The sequence below is a fragment of the Mixophyes fleayi genome, chromosome 4, assembly GCF_038048845.1.
Source record: "Mixophyes fleayi isolate aMixFle1 chromosome 4, aMixFle1.hap1, whole genome shotgun sequence".
Taxonomy (NCBI): Eukaryota; Metazoa; Chordata; class Amphibia; order Anura; family Limnodynastidae; genus Mixophyes; species Mixophyes fleayi.
Window position 1 is genome coordinate 44,968,953 of NC_134405.1, and position 24,064 is coordinate 44,993,016.

Genomic DNA, 24,064 nt, shown 5'->3' on the forward strand with positions numbered 1-24,064 from the left:
ATGCAGTAAAGACGGAGCAGAAGAACAGGTATGGAGAACAAAGGGAAGAGGGCCCTGCTCAAATGAGCTTACATCCTAAGGGAGGGTAGACAGAACTCAGGCACACAGGGAGCAAGTTGAAGAAGTGGGGAGAGAACAGGGGGGCTGGGAGGAGAGAGGGGGAGAACAGGCGGAGGAGATGAGATGAGGGGGTTAGGTGGAAGGTTGGTAGGCTTTTTAGAAACAGGTAAGTTTTGAGTGCCTTCTTGAAGGAGGACAGATTGGGAGAGAGACGGATGGAGCGAGAGAGGCCGTTCCAGTGAAGGGGGGCAGCACGGGAGAAGTCTTGAATTCTGGAGTGGGAAGAGGTGATCAGAGTGGAGGAGAGGCGACTGTCATTGGCCGAGCGCAGGGAGCGGGCAGGGGTGTGAATAGAGAGGAGGTTGGAGATATAGGGAGCAGTAGACTGGGAGAGAGCCTTGAAAGTGACAGTCAGGAGTTTGAAAAGAATTCTGTAAGGAATGGGGAGCCAGTTTAGGGCAAGGCAGAGAGGGGAGGCGGATGAGGAGCGGCAAGAAAGGAAGATGAGCATTGCAGCCGCATTGAGTATAGAGCGGAGGGGGGCGAGATGGGAATGGGGAAGGCCGGTAAGAAGGAGGTTGCAATAATCAAGGCGGGAGATGATGAGTGCGTGGATGATAGTTTTGGTGGCATCTTGGGAGATGAAGGGCCGGATGCGGGCAATGTTGCGTAGCTGGTAGCGACAGGCTTGGGCAAGGGATTGGATGTGGGGGGCGAAGGAGAGAGAGGAGTCGAGGGTAACGCCCAGGCAGCGGAGTTGGGTGACAGAGGAGATGGTGGTATTGTTAACAGTGATAGAGAGGATGTGGTGGGAGGGGAGTCTAGGGGGAGGAAAGACAATGAGTTCAGTTTTGGAGATGTTAATTTTGAGGAAGCGCGAGGACATCCAGGAGGAAATGGCAGAGAGGCAGTCAGATACACGCGAGAGGAGGGCGGAGGAGAGATCGGGCGAGGAGATGTAGAGTTGGATGTCGTCAGCGTAAAGGTGATACTGAAGACCGAAGGAGGAGATGAGAGCCCCCAGGGAGGAGGTGTAGAGCGAAAAGAGAAGAGGGCCAAGAACAGAACCCTGAGGGACACCAACAGGGAGAGGGAAGGGGGTGGAGGAGGAGCCAGACGTGGATACAGAGAAGGAGCGGTTAGCGAGGTATGAGGTGAACCAGGCGAGGACAGATCCAGATAGGCCAAGAGAGAGAAGTGTTTGAAGCAGGAGGGGGTGGTCCACGGTGTCGAAGGCCGCGAAGGTCACGGTGTGACATGCCTATAGTAATCAGTGGTGACACTGCACAATCATTCGCTGGCTTTAATGTGTGGAGTGTGTGTCCCACCCTCACTTTACAGACCTTTCCGCTGCCATTCGGTTACATACATTCACTAACCATTAAAAATGGAGTTGGCCATAGATCAACAATCCATTGAGCACCTGCAGTTGAAATATGTTGACCGTTCTCAGTCACACATGACACAAGGCAGCGCCGCTTTAAATTTAAACGCCGAAGACGCCGAACTCGCGGGTGTTGAAGAACCCGGAGCTTAATACATTTACCCCTTAGTCTTCATTTTACCGAACACTTCGATTATACGGATATTTGATTATCCGGGTGCCTCCAACGATTTCTGGATCGGGATAATCGCGACTCTACTGTATCCAGGGCCGCCATCAGGGGGGTACGAGGGGTACTGTTGTACCGGGCCCGGGATCACCAGGGGGCCCGGCGGCGGCGCAACACATACTTACCAGGGGGCCCGCTGTCTTCCAGTCTCTGCTGGTCTGCGCTGCTGTCCGTTGCTGTCTTCAGCCTGGGTGTCAGGGTGACAGCCAGGCAGCAGAATGTGATCACAGGGGTGGAGGAATCCTTCCCCTGCAATCATGTGATCTGCCTGTGACAGCCAGGCAGCTGCCAATCATGATCACAGGGGAATCATTGCTCCGCCCCTGCGATCATGTGATGTTCCCTTTACACTGACTGTTCCCGCCGCCGCAGAAGAAGAGGGAGCAGCTGCAACATCTCTGTAATTGTAAGTATATTTTACAATTTTTTTCCAGGTTTTTCTGTTGGGAGGGGGCGCTCATCAGGGGGGGCCCAGCCCGCGTCATTTGTACCGGGCCCCATGGCATCTGATGGCGGCCCTGACTGTATCTAAACTAAATTCTAAAAAAAAGCAATTACAAAAATGTCATAGAGGACAGTCACACCTCCCCTCTAACCCCTTTACACCTCTCCATGGGAGACATATCTCACAGGTTAAGAACTCCTGTGTTAAGTGTTTGTTTTTTAATAGAGGTTAAGCAACTCTTTCTCTGTTGCCCTTTCCATACCTTCCAACATTTGGGTAGGTGGCATCAGGACAGGGAGCGAGGACCCCCTAATATTAATTACTTTTAAAAAAGGACAGATGAGAAAAATGAGCGCTGGTTTCTGTTACGTGTTTTTTATAGAGATTAAGCAGGGAGTTCATTGGATGAGCTGCAAAAAATCCTGCACATTGCTGTTTATAATAGACCCGCACCAGTGTTGCACATGGCACCCGTTGACCGCTGCTCTGCCATGCAGAGCACCAGTGAACAGAGAATACTTTCCAACTTTCCCATCTGTTGGACAAAGCCGATCAGGACGGCGGGACAGAGCCCTCAAATTGGAAGTGTCCCGCCTAAGTCGGGACGGCTGAGAGATATGGCGTTTCTATTATCCACGGTAATATATTCTGGTATAGAGCTCAGAACTTCTGGTTTATTACTTATTGTTATAGTGTAGAGATGACAGTGTTAGTAGTAAATGCTAAAGTGTACACGCTAAACGCATTTTACACGATTTACCTTCAGATCTGTGCTCTTAATCTGTCATAACCATCGGCTGAAAAGACTGTGACTCTGCCCATTCCACAGAGATCTATGGACACTGGCGGTCGTCAGTGCATACACACTGCAGAATTGGAACGACATTGTTCCATCGTTGAACATTTTTAGCCTGGTTTACAAATCAAATGAAACAATACAAAGTGCTTTAGAAAGATAATCGTTCATCGTTGCAGCTTACACACTAATGCAACATCGGGCAGAACGGTCATTTATTGCTTGATTGGTCCAATAATCGGCTGAAAACACTGTAGTGTGTACCCAGCCTATGTCCTGTTTCCCTACTGACAGGAGCTGTGGAGCATTGTGGTGTCTTATTTATGTTTGTTTATTTTGCATCAACATATTACAGAGAATATTTGTCATTCACATCAGTCCCTGTCCCATCAGAGATTAATTTAAATTTCCTACCAAACGACACAGACTAGGGTCCAATGTAGTCAGTCAATAAACCTACCATGTATGACTCTGACACCTCACACATCACTAATACTAATAGAAGATGGCTGCGAATTCATATAATACAGCTAAACAAATGCATTAAGTAATACCAGTTTGTAAGAGTCATTACGCTATTGATCAATCAGAATAGGCTAGATCAGGCCTGGACAACCTATAGCTCTCCAGGTGTTGTGAAACTACAAGTCACAGAATACCCTGCCAGGTATCAGGTTGCTATCAGCTGGCAAATCATGCTGGGGCTTGTAGTTTCACAACACTTTGAGAGCCACAGGTTGTCCAGGCCTGGGCTAAATGGTGCTGCCGATTGTCATCACCATCACTGTGTATCATTGTACCAGACCTCCTGTACACTCCTGTCAACAGATAGGTCTCCTATAAGGCTTATCCCAGGATGCGTCCAGGTCGACTTGTGCTGTATTTATGTGGAGACATCCTTACTGTACTCTGTCTACGCTTGTTCACCCCTTGCCTCCAATATGCCGCCTGTCCAGGTGTAAGGAGTCATAAGTGGGCAGCACTGTGGCTTAATGGTTAGCACCTCTGCCTCACAGCGCTGGGGCTATGAGTTAAATTCCAGACCAGGGACTTCTAGGTGTGGAGGTTGTATGTTCTCTCCGTGTTTACATGGGTTTCCTTGCCACTCTCCAAAAGCATACTGGTAAGTTAATTGGCTTCTGATATAATTACTCTGTATGTGTATGTTAGGGAATTTAGACTGTAAGCTCTAAAGGGGGGCTGGGACTGGTGCGAATGAAAAATTGTCTGTACTGCGCTACAGAATTGCTAGCGCTATATACATAAATGGTAATCATGACGGAGAGTAACGTACGCAACTATTTAGATTCAGACAAATGCACATATTATAGACATATGCATACTTTTTTGGAATGCACTATGGATATGCAAATCTTATACAATAAAAAAAAAATACATATATCCAACTCTACATGAGTCCCTTCAACTATAGCTACCTATCTACATGCTCCCACGTCCATTGCATAGAATGAACACTTATGTCCATATCACTGAACCACTACACAGCTCAGACTGCTGCAGAGTCACGTGACGTCACTAAGGGGCGGGGCCCGTTCGGTCAGGCGCCCGCACTGCGCATGCCCAGCCTCCCGCCACCATCGACCTTTAAACTCTACGTCACCACCGTACGAAGGCCGGAGGAGGAGGCGGCGGCGGCAGGGGGGGGTAACGTGGACCGGGAAGGCGCGGCCTCTGCACGCTGTTTGAATAATCTATTGAAAGGCGCCGCCTCTCGGCCATGTAAATCTCCCCGGAGGGCGGACTGCGCCGGAGCTGCGCCCCCTAGCGTCAGCCTGTCATTCACAGATTTTTTGCTCCCTCTCACAAAGCGCGGGAGATTGTAGTGGGGGCGGAGTCACGTGATCCCGGGGCCATTTGAAAAGCTGAGGCGGTCGCGTGTTGCCGGGTGTGTTTCTGTTTCGGGTGTTTTGTTTTTAAAGCCAGCAGCCGCCTCATTATCCGGTGTCCCCGGCTCCTTTCTCCGCGCTCCCCCCGCAGATCGGTTCCTATCTCCGCCGGTGCCAGTGTTGGCGGGAAAGTCGTGTTTCCCGCGCTGTGTTCTCCCGCCGCCCCGGGAACCTTCTTACTGACACCTTCCTCCTCCCCGGTGATCCCCGAGCGGAGCCATGCCGGCCCAGGCCTCCTCCCCTGCCCTCCCCGCGGATGTTAGGAAGCGGTAAGTGCCCGGAGTGACGTCACGGGTCCGGGCTGTGATGTCATGGACCCATAAGATAGGGGGGGGGGGTGATCTGTCAGCTGCCTGAAGCCCCCCTCATGGTTTAATGTGTCCTTCCTGGACATCAGGGGGCTGTGGGTGAACTGCAAGTCCCAGCAGTATACTGGGCACAACCAAATCCCTATATGTAAGACTTTTGGCTTGCTGGGACTTGTGGTTCTCTAGCTGTGGGTAAGCCAAAACTACTAGGATGTATCAGTCTGATCTGGTATACTGCTGATATAATATGGATGTGACATTGAGTTGTGCAACATAACATCACTGGCTACTTTGCTTTAAGGATATCCCAGTCTAGATCTGACATTACATGAAATACACATGCGTGACAATTCCTTAATGTGCATGGTTGCAGTTGCTGCTACTTTGTATGAATGTTATTGATTTATTATTGTCTAAATGTTTTGACTTGCTGATTATTGAGGTGGTGATCATGACAACATGGGGTGGTGTATGTGTGTGGTTATTGGGAGTTGTTTACAAATAGTAACTTTCTAACTTCCACAACACAGTTATGTTTTGTTTTGTCAAACGAATTAATGTTTTGTAAACTTATTGTAATTGCCTTTTCTTGCTGTCTAGGCTGAAGGCTTTGGATAAAGAACAGGATGGCTTGACTGATAAGGTGTGTACAGTGTGGTTAATCCCTCATATGCAGAGGTCTGCACACTTTTGACTAGGGAAACTTCTGTAGGGTTTTTGTTTTGTTTTTATCATTCCTTAGGAGTTTTTAGTGTATGCTAAAAATGTATGTATTCCACCACTTCACACTCAAGGCTCTATGGCAGAGGTGGCCAACCAGTCGGAGCCTAAGAGCCAAAAAACATCCATAGATACAGCAGAGCCAACTTTGCCTTTTATGTGTATACATATACAGTGTAAACATGTGCACACATACATTTTAAATTAAATTTACTAATATATTGCTAAGATATCCAACATTGTCAAAATATTCAGAATAATCAACACTGCTCTTATCTTGCTTTTGTGTCCAGCGAAGGAGGGTTCAAAGGGTACTTGGTCTCTCCACAGTAGCTCACTGTGCTTCTGTATCCTCAATCGCTGTGGAGGGAAATGTTAGAGTGGGGATAAAAAAAAAGTTATAAATAGCCAACACGCACCTCGGACCTCTTCACGTTCCCACCAGACCTCCCCACATACCACTTACTACACATTGGCCTCTTCACATGCTATGAAATCTACACGCATGCCCCGTACATGCCAGTCAAACCTCCACACGTTCAAACAGATATCCCCAAAAGCCGTCAGCCACATATCATGTGCCCCTTACCTGTCACACAGGCGCTGGAGCATGCGCAGAGGAAGGAGGGAGAGCAGACTACACACTCTCCTCCTTCCCTGATTGGATACCAGTGATAATGTGACCTCGTGTTATGCGGAGGAGGTCACATGACGTAGGCTGCTGTCAGAGGCGCTGGGGCTTCTGGCTGAGTGAATCTCTGTGGCTGTCAGCAGTGCTCTGGGTGCTGACAGCTACTGAAAATTCGGCCAAGAGCCTCAATTTCAAAGTCTGAGAGTCGCAGGTTGGCGACCCCCAGCTCTATAGAAAAGAACTGGCTTGTTCCCTGCTCATCTGTTCTCTTCCCAGTGCCCTGCATAGGATATGAGTACATGGCTTTTGCTCTTATAAGTGTACCGATTCTTGCCTTTGTGTTCTAATCATTCAGGAGAGTATCCTGTCCTCTTTCTTTAGGGTAACTAATGAGGCTTATTCTCTATATAAGAGGGTGGCAATATCAGAGCTGGAGTGGGTTCAGTTTCTCAGTCTGTGGACTGTGCTGTCTACCCATGCTGATGGGAGAGGGCCAGAGTACCTTGAGCATTTTAGTTTAACGTACTTGGGATAAGTCCTTAATTCAGCCTGCTTAAAGACCTTTTGAGGAAAGTAGGGACACATGCAGGTGCTCAAAACAGTCTGGGGTGATGGATTAATGGTTTGCAGAACATAGAGGGGGATCCCTACTCGTGTCAAGTGAGACCGCCCTAGATGGCTCGGCAGCCCCTTTGGCATCAAATATGTGTTCATGCATATGATTGTAAAGAGTTTTATCAGGGCGGTATTTTGAACCTTAACAGGACTTAAGTCCCAGCAATCCTGTTAACCTATTTTTCTTGCCAGTGGCATTTCCAGGGTCGAGCTGATGCAGATTCCTCTATCTTGGATTTGTTGTCCTACATGCAGGATGTAGTGCTCTATAATCTGCCAATAGTGATATGCAGAATCTGTTACTGTTTGTCTTTTGGTTTGTTTTTTTTTGGAGAAGGCTATTTGGTTAAAGCTGGAGAAGATAATTGATGCTACAAGCGGGGGTCTTGTGTCAGGATGCATGCAAATGTGTTAACTTCAGCTGCAAACCTTTTTCCACTCCTGTGTATTTAAGTTATGGAGCCTTGAGGTCTCTGGTTGCATTGTGGCCGGCAATAAAAGCCTCTGAATGACACCCAAAGACATTTGAATGTTTGCTTAAAAGATAAACGGTACACTTGGTTTCTACTTCCTCTCTAACTATTCTTCTGAAAGTTAAACTTTATCCTCCACCAGCAGGTGATCATTGACTCTAGCACACCTATTACCATTTATTCCTATGACTGTTCATTTTTTAATAGGAGTGCATAGAGCAGAAGCTTAATCTGGTGCTGGGCTACCTGGAAGCAGATGCTAAAGAAAAGTTGACTGACCTGGAGACCAAGCTGAACAAAGATGAGCTGTCTGAAGTATGTGCCCTTCTGCTTAACTCTCCATGTTCACTTGTGTAAAGGGCAATTAAAGAGCAATAACTAAAGGCTCTGAGATTTTCTGTGCACAATTGTCTCCTGTTTCTTAGGGCTTTTGTAACAACTATATAGATAAACTCATTGATCTTGTGTTCTGTAGCACTTGGTGACATGGCCACCATGGGATTTTTCTACCTTGAATCCTTTATTCTCTGGATAACTCTTTTTGAGACTGGCTATTGGTGTTTTTCAATTACGCAGATTGTATACATCTGTAACTTGCAGCTCTTCACTAATGTCACTTCTGTCCTATGGCATGAGGTCGATATAGAAAGGGAATACACTATGTATGCAAATGAAGAGTAATGCTGCATAGCTTGTGGCTTAGATTGCCAGTGTACACCATACCAGGATCTGCAATGGAAGGGCCCAATCGACATCTAAAAATCTAAAATGTGTGTTCCTGAGACATAACTTGCACTCATCGTGGGGAATTTGTTCTTCTGTATTTCCAGGAAGGCTATCTGACAAAAGTGAAGGCCTTTCTGCGGAAAGAACTGGGCATTGAAAATGGCTCTCTAAATGGGGAGGCTAACGGATGCTCCCCAAATGGCACTTGTGGCAGCGATGAGGAGGATGTGGAGATGGAAGAGACTACAACACCCGGGCTAAAAGGTCGCAAGGGCAGGAAAAGCAAGACCAATGGAGATAACAAAAGTAAATCTGCCAAATTTGTGTAAAGATGTATTTGTTCTGTTCATGCAGCTCAAGAATTGTTATGGGGAGTCTCAAAGGTGGTAAAGGAAATTTTCTACTCCTATAATTTTGTGCTCACACTGTCAAAAATACTTTCAAATTATTTCCTTTCTTCAATAACTCTTATTAATGAACTGAACTGGTCCAAATTTGGAATCATTTACAGAGCTCTCCATGCAGTGTAACAGTTCTGACTTGTGTTACTGCAGTGTAATACTCTTTCTCTCCATCATGTAGAATCTGCTACTCGTGTGCGGCATGCAAGAGGTGCAAGCAAACAGCCCACCATCCTGTCAATGTTCTCTAAAGGGTTAGTATAGATTAATGGTCGTTGTCTAATCCTGACTACGCATAGATTCTATCCTGAGCACTATTAATGTGCACTGTTGGCTCAAACAGTGTATAACTTATAACGGGCCTCCCCAGGCAGTAGCAGGTATTCCAAAGTGCCCACTGGGACACCAACCAGTAAAGACTTGGCCTTGCTAGACTGACTAGGAATGTCTGGTTTCCTATACTGTATGTAATGTCCTTGGCGGGTTGATATAAGATTAGACTGCCCTCTTTCTGCTTGGGTGTTTTGGTTTTTTTGTTGGGAAGAGTTGAAAGGAGGCAAGCACTAAAATATCTTGGCATTGTGGAATCCTGGGATATAACTTTGGGGAGTGGGCTTCTAGTATAATGAAATTGTAACTTGCTGATTTGATTTAAAGTGATATTTTACATTTATCCAACTTTTGCTATATTGTGCCTTTCTTTTGCAGGCCCAGCAAACGTAAAACTAATGATTTTAATGGTGATGCAAAATCAGAAATTGAAGTCCCCCAGGAAGAAGAGCAAACCAAAGAGAAGGTGTGTAGGATACTTTTGGCCTTTAGCCAAGTTCTATCTTAATCCAGAATTAACCATAAATTATATATTTGTGTGTACTGGTATGTTGAAACTTAATCCTTGTTTCAGCAGAACTTAGAGCAATTTTATTTGTGCTGCAATAAGGAAAACCAGACTCTACGTAATTCATACTAGGCAACAATATTATGCAACAATATTATGCCAATGGGTAATACCAGTGAATAATATTGTAAGTGCTCTTCAGTGGAGTTGGCTGATCATTTGTCCCTTTGTGTTCAGTTATAAGACTGAGTCCTCTTTCCATAGTATGAGGTACCTTTTTTTTTTATTTTTTTATTTAGGAACAAGTAGAGAAAAAGTTGAAAGTAGAACCTAGCAAGGAAGATGGGTAAGGATGACTTGGTTCAGCTATTCTCCTCTTACCTTAACCACTGCATTGCTGTAACAATGAGGTTACCTTCTTACACCATAATATGTACTAAGATTCTATGTAGGAACCACATGCTTCCTATAATCCTGTGGTTGTCTCACTGTGACTTGGCATTGCTGTTTCAGACCTATCAAAGAGGAGACTCCAAAGGCACAATCTGTGCAGACACCCAAGGTAATACATTTGGATACACCAAAAAGGGCCTGTTCTTAAATGAAAGTAAACAAACTTCAGTGTAAAACTTTAATCTGGTTTACCCTCCTTCCTGCTCTAGACCCCTCCTCCAAAGTGCATGGACTGCAGGCAGTATCTGGATGACCCTGATCTGAAGTACTTTCAAGGTGACCCAGCTGATGCTGTAAGTGACACACTATCTAGTTACAAGGGGTGCTACTTGGGTTCTCTTCCAACAATGACTACAGCCCAGGTTTTCTAGCATATTGAATCTTGCACAGTAATGTGATGCAAAATTAACCCTTTGTTTTGGGGGGAATCTAGCATTTAAGTGTAATGCCCAGGCCTTAAGTTCATGAGCACTTGATGTCTTTAGAAACGTGACTATTTAAACTGCATATACAATGATTACATGTGGTAGTCTTTGATCCACCAGTGACTGATGTGTTTTAATATCCTTTCCCAAGTTGGACGAGCCAGAAATGTTGACAGATGAACGCTTGTCTCTATTTGATGCAAATGAAGATGGATTTGAGAGCTACGATGATCTTCCTCAGCACAAAGTTACATGTTTCAGGTTGGTGTGTTTGACTTCATCCCATATCCGCTTGTGCAATTTATTGTTCACCAGCTTCAAAAGAATTATCAACTCTTAATTCTGTTTTTAGTATATATGACAAGAGGGGTCATCTATGTCCCTTTGATTCTGGTTTGATCGAGAAGAACGTTGAGCTGTATTTCAGTGGTGTTGTGAAACCAATCTATGATGACAATCCTTCTCTGGATGGTAAGGAACTCTGCGTCTTGTTGTGCAAAATGTGCACTTGTCTTTAGGAACGTGTGTTAATATCTCCTTGTCTGCCAGGTGGAGTACGGGCAAAGAAGCTGGGTCCAATTAATGCATGGTGGATAACTGGCTTTGATGGAGGAGAAAGGGCTTTGATTGGCTTTACAACTGGTAAGGAAATACTTTCTGGGTGGGTAACTTTATCTATATGCTATAAATGATCAAATGCTTACCTCATGTCTTGTAATGCAGCATTTGCGGATTATGTTCTAATGGATCCCAGTGAAGAATACGGTCAAATCTTTGCTCTGATGCAGGAGAAAATATATATGAGCAAAATCGTGGTGGAGTTTCTACAAAACAATCCAGATGTAACCTATGAGGATTTACTGAACAAGATTGAAGTAAGTGAAAACTAGGTGGTAGCCTTGTCTAGCTTCAGTCACTAGTCATGTGCGTGCCTATGCCAGGGTTCCAGCAGGTGTAGGTGACCTTAGTGATACTGTGGGCTAGCGATGTGGTTTAACCTCATGTGGCACTTGGATACCTTTTGGTCTCTGTTCTAATACCTATCTCTCTTGGACAGGCAATTAATGTAAACCTCACTATCTTATAAGTTGTTTTTTTGTTTTTTTTATCCACACTAGTACAATAAATACCTAACCACGCTACCCTCAAGCACACGGCATATACATATAGTGAGACTTCCTTTACCTGTACTGTTGGTACTTCTTTCACAAACTGAAGGCGTTTTGACTTGCTAGGTCTGGCTGCCTGGTAGAGCAGCAGCTTAGCTCAGGCCTGCCACTCCTGGAAGGCTCACATCCGCAGCAAAGCCTGTGGACCATTGACAGTCTTGCCTCCACCTGTATCGGCTGGCACGTCCTTTTGGCTTGCTTGTATATGTGAAGTCACTGGATTCTGACTGGTTGGTGGGGATAGAGTCCAGTGGGACTTTTTTCTCCCCTTGGCTGAGGCTCTTGTACACTTGTCACTTAACTTGGTGACACCTTGTGCATTGGTCCTTGCCTGGAGAGGTTAAGCCATGACTGGCTCATCTTATCTAGGGGGTTACCCTGTGTGATTGTTATGAGGGGGTACCACATTGTTTCCCAAAGATTGTGCTGAGTGTCAAAGTCCTGGGGAAAATGGCTAGACCGGTGTGTGGGAGGGGGGCACTTGCTTCATTGGTGGGGAAAACCCCCAACCATTCTTAACCAGATAAACTGTATATAGCCTGTTCAGTGACAGCAATATAACAATCAACAATTTTATGGTCCCCATGTTGTATGGAAGGAGATCTCGTGCATACTTAACCTATGACCACATAGTGACACAAACATCTCTGCCTCTTTACTTCAGACAACTGTCCCTCCAGCAGGACTCAACTTCAACCGCTTCACAGAAGACTCTCTGCTGAGACATGCTCAGTTTGTGGTAGAACAGGTAGAGAGCTACGATGATGCTGCCGATAGCGATGAGCAGCCGGTTATTATAACGCCTTGTATGAGAGACCTGATCAAGCTGGCTGGTGTCACACTTGGAAAAAGGTGGGTGAAAAACGAGTGACCAGAATGGAACCAGTTGTCCACAGTAGTTTTAACTTGACTTTAAATGGGTTTTTGTTTTGCGTCTCTGGTCCAGGCGTGCTACAAGGAGACAAGCCATCAGACACCCAACAAAAATTGTAAAGGATAAAGGGCCCACAAAGGCTACTACAACCAGGCTGGTGTATCAGATCTTTGACACCTTCTTCTCAGAACAGATTGAAAATGATGACGAGAAGGAGAACTCCAAGCGCAGGCGTTGTGGGGTTTGTGAGGTATGGACTGGTCATGGTAAAGGAATTGTGATGTGGATACTTGACACAAACTAATCTAGCACATGACACTGGCTTCATGCCTAAATCTGTCTGCTATCTTAGTCATTGGCTGTCGTAGGACAAGAGAATATGCACTCAAATCAAACAGCCTCTTCCTTAGTGGAATAAATGGAGTTTATCTGCATATTTTTTCTACCTTTTTTTTTTTTTTTTTTATATGATTCAAAAAATATGAATGCAAACAAGGTAGGCTGCCTGGTCTCCTGACAAAGTATCTCTACACAGGTATGTCAGCAGCCGGACTGCGGCAAGTGCAAAGCCTGCCAAGACATGTTGAAGTTTGGAGGCAATGGGCGTAGTAAGCAGGCCTGTCTACAGAGGAGGTAATGTCACAATGTGACTGGATGGGGGCTACAAGGGGTTCTGTGCAGATCTCTGCATTCACCGACTGATTGGTATTGTCAGGTGTCCAAATCTGGCTGTAAAAGAAGCGGATGAAGATGAGGAGTTGGATGACAATATCCCAGAAATGCCATCTCCTAAGAAGATCCTCCAGGGGCGCAAGAAGAAACAGGAGAAAAAGAACAGAATCTCTTGGCGTGGTGATCCTGTGAAGGTACTTTATTTGGAAATGTTGATTTTATTTTTTTTTTAACACCCAGTGTCTCCGAATGTTATAATAATACTTCTCCTCGCTTTTAAGGTTGAAGGGAAGAAGGAATATTACCTTAAAGTGTCCATTGACTCTGAAATCCTTGAAGTTGGTGATTGTGTGTCTGTGAGTCCTGATAATCCCACGGAGCCCCTGTATTTGGCAAGGTGTGTATACAATTAGTGTTCTCTACAGTCTAATGTTTTTTGTTTTTTTACACTCGAATACCAGTTAACAGAACTCTAACTTGACCTCATCTTGTATAAAAGGTCACACTTTAGTTGTTTCCTGCTTTACAAGTGTTTAGTATCTGCACCTACTTATGATGTTAGATGTTTGACATGTTACTCTTGGAAATTTTGAATTTGAGGCTGCTCATTGTCTTGTATGCCATTAATGGTTTTAACTATTAATACATTGCTGTCACCATTGCAGGATCACTTCCATGTGGGAGGACAGCAATGGCCCAATGTTTCATGCTCACTGGTTCTGCCTGGGTACAGATACTGTCCTGGGAGCCACTTCAGATCCTCTGGAACTCTTCCTTGTGGACGAGTGTGAGGACATGCAGCTGTCTTATATTCATGGCAAGGTCAACGTGGTCTACAAAGCACCATCTGAAAACTGGTTTATGGAAGTGAGTTACTGTCTGGTTCACCACCTCCAGTCTAATTTTTTTGCTGCAGTGTTGTATCACTTATTCCATCTCTGGTTTCTTACCCCTGTAGTTTTATGGGTGAAGGTTTCCGGTGCACCCTCTCCATAAGATGTGAGTGGAGGCTAGTGTAGTACTTCCAGTCAGAGCGGGCTTTATACAATAAACTGACTTCTGCTATTCTACAATACATATACACCCTCTAAAAGTGAAATGCTAGACAAAAAGATCCTCACATCTTATGGTAGTTTTGGGTGTTTTTTTTTTTTTTGTTTTTTTTATAATTGTCATGCTTGATGCTCCCTGTGCATGACTAAGAAGCTTTTAATCTGTTTTAGGGTGGGGTGGACAATGACAATGTGATGGTAGATGATGGAAAGTCCTATTTCTACCAATTGTGGTATGATCCAGAGTACGCTCGCTTCGAGACTCCACCAAATCCACAACCAGCAGAGGACAATAAACACAAGTGAGTGCTGTTCGGTACTTAAACCATGATTGATGCAATAATCTATAATACCTAGAAGTCTTTTAGTCTCACTAAAGACTTGTGTTAGGTTGTGTGCATAGGAAATGGGAGGATCTCTTAACTGGTTCCTCCTTGGGAGAGAAAAGGTAACTGCTGTGATTCTAAAGTAATTCTTGACTGTGGTTCACCCACCTATTTTTACATGTTTGTATCTCCCTAGGTTCTGTACCAGCTGTGCCAGGCTAGCTGAAATAAGACAGAGGGAGATGCCCAGAGTCTCTGATATTGCTGACGATCTTGACGATAAAGTCTACTACAATATCGCCACAAAGAACGGTGTGCAATACAAGGTCGGCAATGGTGTATTACTCCTGCCTGATGCCTACTCTTTTAGGTATGTGCTGCACCAGGAACAATGCATTGATATTTATAAGCTTTAACTGCTATAGACAAAGACGTGCTGAAGCTTTCTTGTGTTCATTATTTAACTTGTCTGCTGGCTATAGTGAGCACTCGGCTACATAGAGGTTGAGCTTTGTCTGTGCTCTTGGCTGAAGTAACTTCTGAACACTTTGGTTTTAGTGTCAAACTGAGCAGTCCTTCAAAGCGGTCACACAAAAAAGATGATGCGGATGAAGATCTCTATCCGGAATACTACCGTAAATCTTCAGACTACATTAAGGGAAGCAACTTGGATGCCCCAGAGCCATACCGGTTAGGTCGCATCAAGGAGATCTACTGTAACAAAAGATCCAACAAGAAGCCAAACGAGGCAGACATCAAGTTGCGGGTGTATAAGTTCTACAGGTATGTATAGTGATGGACTTATAGGTCTGAACCACAAGCTTCACTGTCCTTGGTGCATGGGCAATGTACTAAGAAATGGCAGTGCAGTGATTGTTGTCGAACTATCTGTATCACAGGCCTGAAAATACACACAAAGGCATGCAAGCCAGTTACCACGCAGACATTAACGCGGTGTACTGGTGTGATGAAGAGGTGACCGTGGACTTCAGAGATGTACAGGGTCCTTGCACAATAGAATATGGAGAAGACCTAACAGAATCTATTCAGGAGTACTCTGTTGGCGGATCAAACAGATTCTACTTCCTGGAGGTAACTTATTTGGGTTGAATGTGCAACTAGTAATTAAACTAGGTACATGGTCAAATGCTTAGGTTTCATTTGATTGAACCATATTGTCCTAATCAGTGGCTTGCTGGATTATTCTACCGTGTATATATTGACTAATTCTTGTTCCCTCCTGTTCCAGGCCTATAATGCAAAGAGTAAATCCTTTGAAGATCCACCAAATCATGCTCGCAGTTCCATGAACAAAGGGAAAGGCAAGGGCAAAGGGAAAGGTATTGAAGAAAATTTGTATTTGGTTATTGCCTGCATCCTGGTTACTGAAAACATGGCCTATAACATTCCTCACTCCTGTCTCCTTAGGAAAGGGAAAATCATCTGTACAGTCTGAAAGTGAAAAGAAATCTGCAGAGGATAGAGTGCCTAAACTTAATACTCTGGATGTGTTCTCTGGCTGTGGTGGCCTGTCGGAGGGGTTCCACCAAGCAGGTAAATGCCTCTAGATTAGTCTTCATGTAGCGGTAATCCCTAGGGAAAATCTTCCACCCGTGCTGGAAATGCCTGTTGTCTGCATATTTAGGGTCTCATTATTATCACCCTAAAATTGATAATCATTCCAGGTATATCTGAGACAAAATGGGCCATAGAGATGTGGGACCCAGCTGCCCAGGCTTTCAGGTTAAACAATCCCGGAACAACAGTGTTTACAGAAGACTGTAATGTTCTACTGAAGCTGGTCATGTCGGGGGAGAAGACCAACTCTCTGGGCCAGAGGCTGCCTCAGAAAGGAGATGTAGAAATGCTGTGTGGAGGACCACCCTGTCAAGGCTTCAGTGGTATGAACAGGTTCAACTCCAGAACCTACTCCAAGTTCAAGAACTCCCTGGTGGTCTCTTATCTCAGGTGACTAGTCGAAATGTTTCCCTAAATCCATGGCACATAAAATGCCTAACGAGTATCTGACACTGAATTGATTACTCATCTGATCTTGTGTCTCATTCTTCAGCTACTGTGACTACTACCGTCCTAAATATTTCCTACTGGAAAACGTCAGGAACTTTGTGTCCTTCAAAAGTTCTATGGTGCTTAAACTAACTCTGCGCTGTCTTGTACAGATGGGCTACCAGTGTACATTTGGAGTCCTTCAGGTAAGACCTGCTGCTACAATATCTAGTTACTTGCTATAGAACTGATCTATCATATCTGACTGTAGATGGCGTGATTGGAAAGTAGTGTTATCCATAGGAGTCTAGTTGTCCTTTTCTAAGCTGAAGTATGAGCTAATTTATAGTTAATTGCAGGAGAGTATTATCATTCTTTGTATGAAACTGAGAAGGGAAGGTTACATGGGGAAGCAACCAAAAGATGCAGATTGCATGGGATTATTTACTGTACAACCTCTTGCACCATTTAGAAAACACTGACCTGCTATGGCTTAACTAGGATTGTACCATCCTCCAATTTCCCAGACGGTGCATTTGTGAATGTGCCTTGAAGATGGCCGCTCTGTTCTTCAGTCACTGGCTCATGTAAATACTCCTCAGACCTAGAGGAACAAATTAACCTTTAAGCACTTTATGCCTCTGAGTAGCCTTTCTTGGTTACACTGAGAAAGTGAGGGGTTAAGAGAACTAAATCAGACTACATTACAATAGAAAATTAACTGTCAAGTTTTCCCCATTGGAGGTTTGGCTTTTGTGTTTTTTTGGGGGTTTTTTAGTTTGTGTGGAGAAAAAAAAAAAAACCCAAAGTACTTCAAGAGTGAAATTTTTGGGAAGTGTCCTTGGTAAACATGGAGCTTGATGCTCAAGATGCAAAACACCACTGGGCATTAAACCTTGTCCATCTGTCTTTACAGGCTGGTCAGTACGGTGTAGCGCAGACACGCAGGAGAGCCATCATACTTGCTGCTGCCCCAGGAGAGAAGCTGCCCATGTTCCCCGAACCAATGCATGTGTTTGCCCCCCGTGCCTGCCAGCTGAGTGTTGCGGTGGATGAGAAAAGATACGTGAGCAACATCACAAGGTGATTAGATGTCCTGGCTGTTCCTATCTTTAGTATACACAAGGGTGGATAAAGATACAAGAAAAGTGAAGCTGAACCATAACTCTAGACCATGTACAGATGAACTCTTAAGATCCATATTGTGTTGGGCACACTGGTTCTGCCATGGGCTTTGGGCCAGCCGTAGTGAGCCCACTGTCTACATGCTTCAAATATGAGGAACTCTGGTTTGCATTGGTAGCATAAATTCATGCGAATATGCTCTAGAAGACGGAGCCACCTGTGAAGGATTCCTATGCTTGGCCCACTGGAGGCCAGGAGTGCTGGATGGGAAAATGCTGTCACAAATCTGGGGTTGGGGATATGCCCACTCATCCCTGGGAACAGTGCTAGCTACCCACTGATCACAGCACCTCAAATATTTACTGTGGGTTCTGACACTTAAACAGGTAACCAGATTTTCCACTAGAAAACAATCCTTTAACCTACTGTTATGTAAACCACATAATTACAGGCTAAAAATACTACACTGGAACACAAAGGGATATATAAACCCCCAAATCCAATGGACTGTTAAATATTGAATACTAAATTGGTGTCTTGATAATCACCGACTCTCTCCCTTAATGCAGAACCAACTCCAGCCTTTTCCGAACAATCACTGTGCGGGACACAATGTCGGACCTTCCAGAAATCCGTAACGGAGCATCTTCATTGGAGATCTCCTACAACGGTGAACCTCAGTCCTGGTTCCAGAGGCAGATCCGGGGATCACAGTACCAGCCAATCCTCAGAGATCATGTTTGTAAGGTGAGTTGGTGAATACTTAAACTATTGTATGTAACGTCAGACAGAGCTGGCAACTTTGTAATGGAGTCACTTTACACTTGTACAGGTTTGGCCTTAAAAAATAGAGCCACTTAGTTAGTATCTGACTTTACAGGACATGAGCGCCTTGGTAGCTGCCAGAATGAGACACATACCTCTTGCTCCTGGCTCAGACTGGAGAGATCTACCTAACATGGAGGTTCGGTTATCTGATGGCACGACTACTCGGAAACTCCGTTACTCGCACAGTGACAAGAAGAATGGACGCAGCAGTACTGGAGCGCTACGGGGAGTCTGTTCTTGTTCTGAAGGTATTTCCCTATGAGGCGTCTCTCTGAAATCTGTTCTTGTTGGCATTGTTCCATTGCTGATGTAAAAACTCATGTAAATGTAACCTACAGGTAAACAATGTGACTCTGCAGACCGACAATTCAACACGCTCATTCCCTGGTGCCTGCCACACACAGGGAACAGACACAATCACTGGGCTGGCTTGTATGGCAGGCTAGAGTGGGATGGCTTTTTCAGTACCACAGTAACAAACCCTGAACCAATGGGTAAACAGGTGGGTAAGAATGTTATGACTTCACTCCAATTCCAAGTGATTCTTTCCGGACACAAACCGCAAATCTGCTCCTAACTTGTGATCTGACGACTCTCCATGCATATGCTCCACGTGGCTTTAGTCAAAGCATGAGAAGAGCGCTTTGAGAATTGCCCATTGTGTTAACGTTGCAGAATGGAATACACTGTTCCATGTATGCCATGGTCACGTCTGCCAACACAGGTCCCATACAGACCTTTAAGTGACCCTATAACTTTTTTGGGGGGGTGTTAACTGCCCATAAATTAATTCTTAGTAGTAAATTGAAGAAATAACTGTGATCCTGAGAATGGGTTTACAAAATAAGATTGACAAATACATTTTTTTTTTTCCTCCATGAGCAATCACAGGTCTCCCTGGTACAAGATTGCATTGAGCAACTGTATATAGGTGTCCAAAATATATCCCATTGTGTACACACCATGGATCATATATATATATTGATGCTGGAAACCATAATAAAGAAGCAAATATTTGCCTGTAAAGTTTTAATTTGTGAACAAACTATTAAAATCCTAGAAACCACGTGGCTTAAACACTTTCACTATTTACTTGGGTTTATATTTTGCTTTTCCAAAATGAGATGGATATTTTTAAGGCATAGCAGTATTTCTTTTTTCCTAGCCCTTGACTGCCCTCTATTGGAAACGTGTGTTTGACTGTCTTCTAAATTGTACCACCTATAGGGGAAAAATGGAACCTTAAATCCTTGAATAACATATTGGGGAAGGGCTCGATACTGTAATCATTTTAGCCTTGTGCAGATCTAGACAATTGCCTATCTAGAACATACAGGCTGACAAACTAACATTAAAACTGTTTCTCAAATGCCGATTTACTAACTGTTGCGCTGCTTCCCTCAGGGCCGTGTTCTTCACCCAGAGCAGCACCGCGTGGTCAGTGTACGAGAATGTGCCCGATCTCAAGGCTTCCCTGACACCTATAGACTGTTTGGCAACATCTTGGATAAACACAGACAGGTAATTGTCAGTAACGGAGCATAGGAGCGAAGTTGCATATAAACAAAGACCTAATTTCATCCTGTGATTTTTTTTTTTAGGTTGGTAATGCAGTGCCTCCACCACTAGCAAGAGCAATTGGCTTGGAGATCAAAGCCTGTGTCTTGGCAACACTCAAAGAGCAAGAAACAGGTTTGTATTTTTACAGGATCCTTTATAATTGTGGCCATAGAGGAAATAATTGGCACAGCCTTTATGCCTTGGCATTTTGCATTTTTGGTTTCTGTGATGTAGCCCTCTAAATCGATGTAGGCTTTTGGGGATGAATGGAACCAGTTCCATTTGGTGAATCCTTGTTGAGTGTTTGAAAAGACTGGGTAGTTTCACCCTTAGTGGCCTTTGTTTAAAGGGGACTGTTATGGAAGGCCAGTATAAAATATCCTCAGTGTCTAGAAATCCCTTCTGTAATTTTGTATGAATGAAGTTTCAGTTTGTGTGTTAACTGGTTTGTGAAATGTTGACTTTCTATTTCTTTTTCTGCAGAACTTGTAAAGCAAGAAAAGATGGAAGAGAATTAACTTTGGTCTGGGCTGCTACCTCTCCCGCTCTTCGAGTTCCATCCTTTTTATTTTTTTACATCTGTGCACTGCAAACATTAACTTTTGTTTGGCATCTGTTGACTTTAACCGTTTGTTTGTTTTTTGATCTGATGATAAATGTATTTTGATAGAATGGGTTTTTAAAGAATCATCAAATTTTATTCACTGTACTGGATTTTATCCACTTTGTATTTGTGGAAATGTAGGTCTTTTTATATGTTGTAATATTTCAAATAAAAAAACAAATCTTATGGGTTGTGTGGATATTTATTTTTTTGCCATTTTGAAGTACATTTACATTTTGGACACTTTGCCATTGGCATGTTGTATGATAAAGATGGAGAACTGCTTTGTGCCTACAAATGTTTTGAGTTAAAGATTAAATTGGACCAACTTTTTCCCCTTTAAAAAAAAAAAAAAAAAATTGCAAATTTTGCAGTTATATGGTTAATTACTATATGGTGTGAAAAGGTTGGTTTTTTTTTTAACTTGAAAATCCATTTCTCTCCCAATTTGGGGACACTGCTAACCATGGGGTATAGGGGGTGCTGTGCAGGAAGTATGGCACTTAATTCTAACAAACTTGTCTGGCCTGCTCCCTTCCCCTTTTATGCCCCCTGAATGGAAACATGTCAGTTATTTTACTAACAAAGCCCTACACATAGGACTAAAGTCACATTCAACAGAACATACAATCATACGCCATCAGAAAAAAGGGTGGGAGCATAGTATCTGTTCCTTCAGGTCAGGAGCTTCAAAGGGACTGAGCACGACAGTTCAAATGGTGACTTCTGAAGCGCTGTCCAAATTTTAACCGTGGCATTCTCAGACAGGTCCTGAATGGGCTTGTTCTGAAAGTCTCTGCGACCTGGACCAGGCCATTGAATACAGCTGTTAACTTGTGCGCATTGATAGGCAGACCAGACTGTTCAGAGTCAAAACTCCCTGGAGATGCAGGTTGAGCAACAGCACCTCCAAGCCTAGAAGGCTGGCGTTTTGGCCACTATAGTCCAGTCCCATACCAGGACAGGACCCCCCCAGACTGAGTTTCTTTGTCTGCAGCCACCAGAATAGGGAGTGACTGGTCACCCACGCCAGCCAGAACGATTTTGCCAACTGAGGGTTGGGCTTGGACCATCTTACCAGTATCTCAAGCTGGGAAGGTCCTGCATGAAACATGGTCAAACTGCACTTTTTCAAAACAAGATAATGTCCGCTTTATGCAGTGAAGAATTGACACCTGCCTGAGGGCTAACAAGGCTTTCACTTGTTTTAGAATAATTAGGGCCTTGTCCTGTGGCAAAAAACGCCCTCTGAAACCTGGTGCCGAATCGGAGGCCCAAGAACGCTATGATCTGGGTAGAGCTAAGGCTGGATTTCTTGAAGTTTATGCCAACCATGTGACGAGGCCTGAACTGGAAGTGGCTTGACCCTACTGTGAACCTGGTATATGAAGACTGTTTCCTTGGACATCAAGGATGCATAGGAATTTGTTCTGCTTCATTGTATTGATCAGTGAGCATGTTGATTCCATCCTGAAACTAGGAACTCGTTCGTAGGCGTGAATTGAGTGACTACAAATTCAGGATGGGACAAAAGGGCTGTTCTAGACCAAGAATAGGTTTGTGTAATAGTGTAAACCTCATTTCTCCCTTGGGACAGGGACAATCACTCCTGAGGACAATAGGGTTTGAATGGCCTTGATAAGGGCTACTCTCCTGGCTTTGACTTGAGGAAAGAGTGAAAAGGAAACGTCTTAGGAGCACTCCTGAGACGTCCAGGGTGTAACCTCAGCCAGAGAGCGCATCTGGCGGCTACTGCCAAGGATAAGGTTCTGGACAGACCCTGACCAGCCGCCAGAACTGCATCACCCAAATACATGGAAGCTTCCTTTTATATGTTCTGCTGTAGACTATTCAGATCTGGGCATCCCAGACTGTAAGCCATCACCTAGAGAGCAAGCCCATTTCTCAACCGCCCTACTTGCCCATACAGCTGCGGTTATGGAACGGAGCAAAGCACCTGAAGCAAGATAAATGGATTTTAAAATCCCCCCCCACATTTTCTATCCTTGCTGTCCTCTATGATAGCAGCACTCAGGAGGTGAATGGTAATAGACCTTGCCAGATGTGCTACAGGCACATCTACATGCGTCTCCCATGATGCAAATTCTGTCTCTGAAAATTGGCTATAAGAAGCAAAACATACTAGGGCTCTGAAATCAGGTTTTAAACAAGCTTCACCCCCCCCTCCTCAAATTTCAGCTAAGTTGAAGAAAAATTGGCAGTTTCCTTTCTTTTTGGAAGTTGGACACCTGAACCACAGGTACCAGTTTTACCATATTCTACACCTGAACAGACATTTCAAGGTTCTGCATCCAGGGAGGATATTGCGACGCTGCCAAGACCACCGGGACTGTCAAAGACGACTCTCCCTGAGGAAGGGTAAATGCAGACCAAATCCCTTGGGAGGAAAAAAGAAACACTATCACCATTTATTTATATAGCGCCACTAATTCCGCAGCGCTGTACAGAGAACTCGCTCACATTAGTCCCTGCCCCCAGTGGGGCTTAGTCTAAATTTCCTAACACACACACACACACACACACACACACGGGTCAATTTGATAGCAGCCAATTAACCTACTAGTATGTTTTTGGAGTGTGGTAGGAAACCGGAGCACCCGGAGGAAACCCACACAAACACGGGGAGAACATACAAACTCCTCACAGATAAGGCCATGGTCAGGAATTGAACTCATGACTCCAGTGCTGTGAGGCAGAAGTGCTTACCACTACGCCACTGTGCTGCCCTATGTAAAGAAAATAGCTATAAAGCAGTAAAAGACAGTATTTTCTGCTGTATGGTATTGTAAAAATCATTCCCCCAGAAAAACAAGTCTACAAGACCAGGCAGCATAAGAGGTAAGAGAGCAGTGAGCTAAATGATGGGCGTTTACATGGAAAAATCTCTCAGGGAAAAATACACTATTCCTGTATCTTCCCCTCAACATGGCTGCCCAATCACTTGTGTAATGTTCGTATTGTCGCTATCAATAAGTATTGTCCAATGCGATTAATGTGTTTCGAAAGCACAAAAGAGATTTAATAGCAAAATTAAATAGAACACAATGATAATACAAAGTACAACTGATAAATACTCTGTGCAGGCCCTGGTTCCAGAAACAGTCCACCAATCCTGTTGGCAGAGAGTGAGTCCTAAATCAGAGGCTACTTTTATGTTAAGTTTAGAAAAACACTGATGATGTCACAAAATATACACAGATAACACTGAGAGCTCTTCATTGGTCCAGGGTTAACGATGTTCCAGTTGTCTGCTGGTCATAGGTCAGTTCATTTGATCTTCTAACAAAGGAGGGGGCCGCTCACTACAACTGTTGCTTATGTGTCTGCCCGCCGAAGAACCGGTTTAAACTGACCCATAAGAACAGTGCTTTTGAGTATTAATCTCATATTGCTCATAACTTGTGATCGCTACTCT

General features: G+C 44.2%; 1 protein-coding gene across 1 annotated transcript; it reads left to right on the forward strand.

The window, feature by feature from the left end:
• Positions 1-4,513: 4,513 nt before the first annotated feature.
• DNMT1 (DNA methyltransferase 1) lies at positions 4,514-20,814 on the forward strand. The gene is made up of 34 exons (XM_075206849.1): positions 4,514-5,090; positions 5,730-5,772; positions 7,776-7,883; positions 8,399-8,600; positions 8,877-8,949; positions 9,404-9,491; positions 9,833-9,879; positions 10,047-10,095; positions 10,196-10,279; positions 10,563-10,672; positions 10,764-10,882; positions 10,961-11,053; positions 11,135-11,286; positions 12,245-12,432; positions 12,527-12,704; positions 12,990-13,087; positions 13,170-13,320; positions 13,408-13,523; positions 13,792-13,993; positions 14,350-14,480; positions 14,701-14,874; positions 15,063-15,287; positions 15,404-15,596; positions 15,754-15,844; positions 15,933-16,058; positions 16,190-16,472; positions 16,576-16,717; positions 17,428-17,594; positions 18,206-18,383; positions 18,517-18,712; positions 18,803-18,966; positions 19,869-19,985; positions 20,066-20,156; positions 20,508-20,814. Exons 1-34 carry the CDS (start codon positions 5,041-5,043, stop codon positions 20,540-20,542), a joined length of 4,464 nt encoding a protein of 1,487 aa, XP_075062950.1. The 5' UTR covers positions 4,514-5,040; the 3' UTR covers positions 20,543-20,814.
• The last annotated feature ends 3,250 nt before the right edge of the window (positions 20,815-24,064 follow it).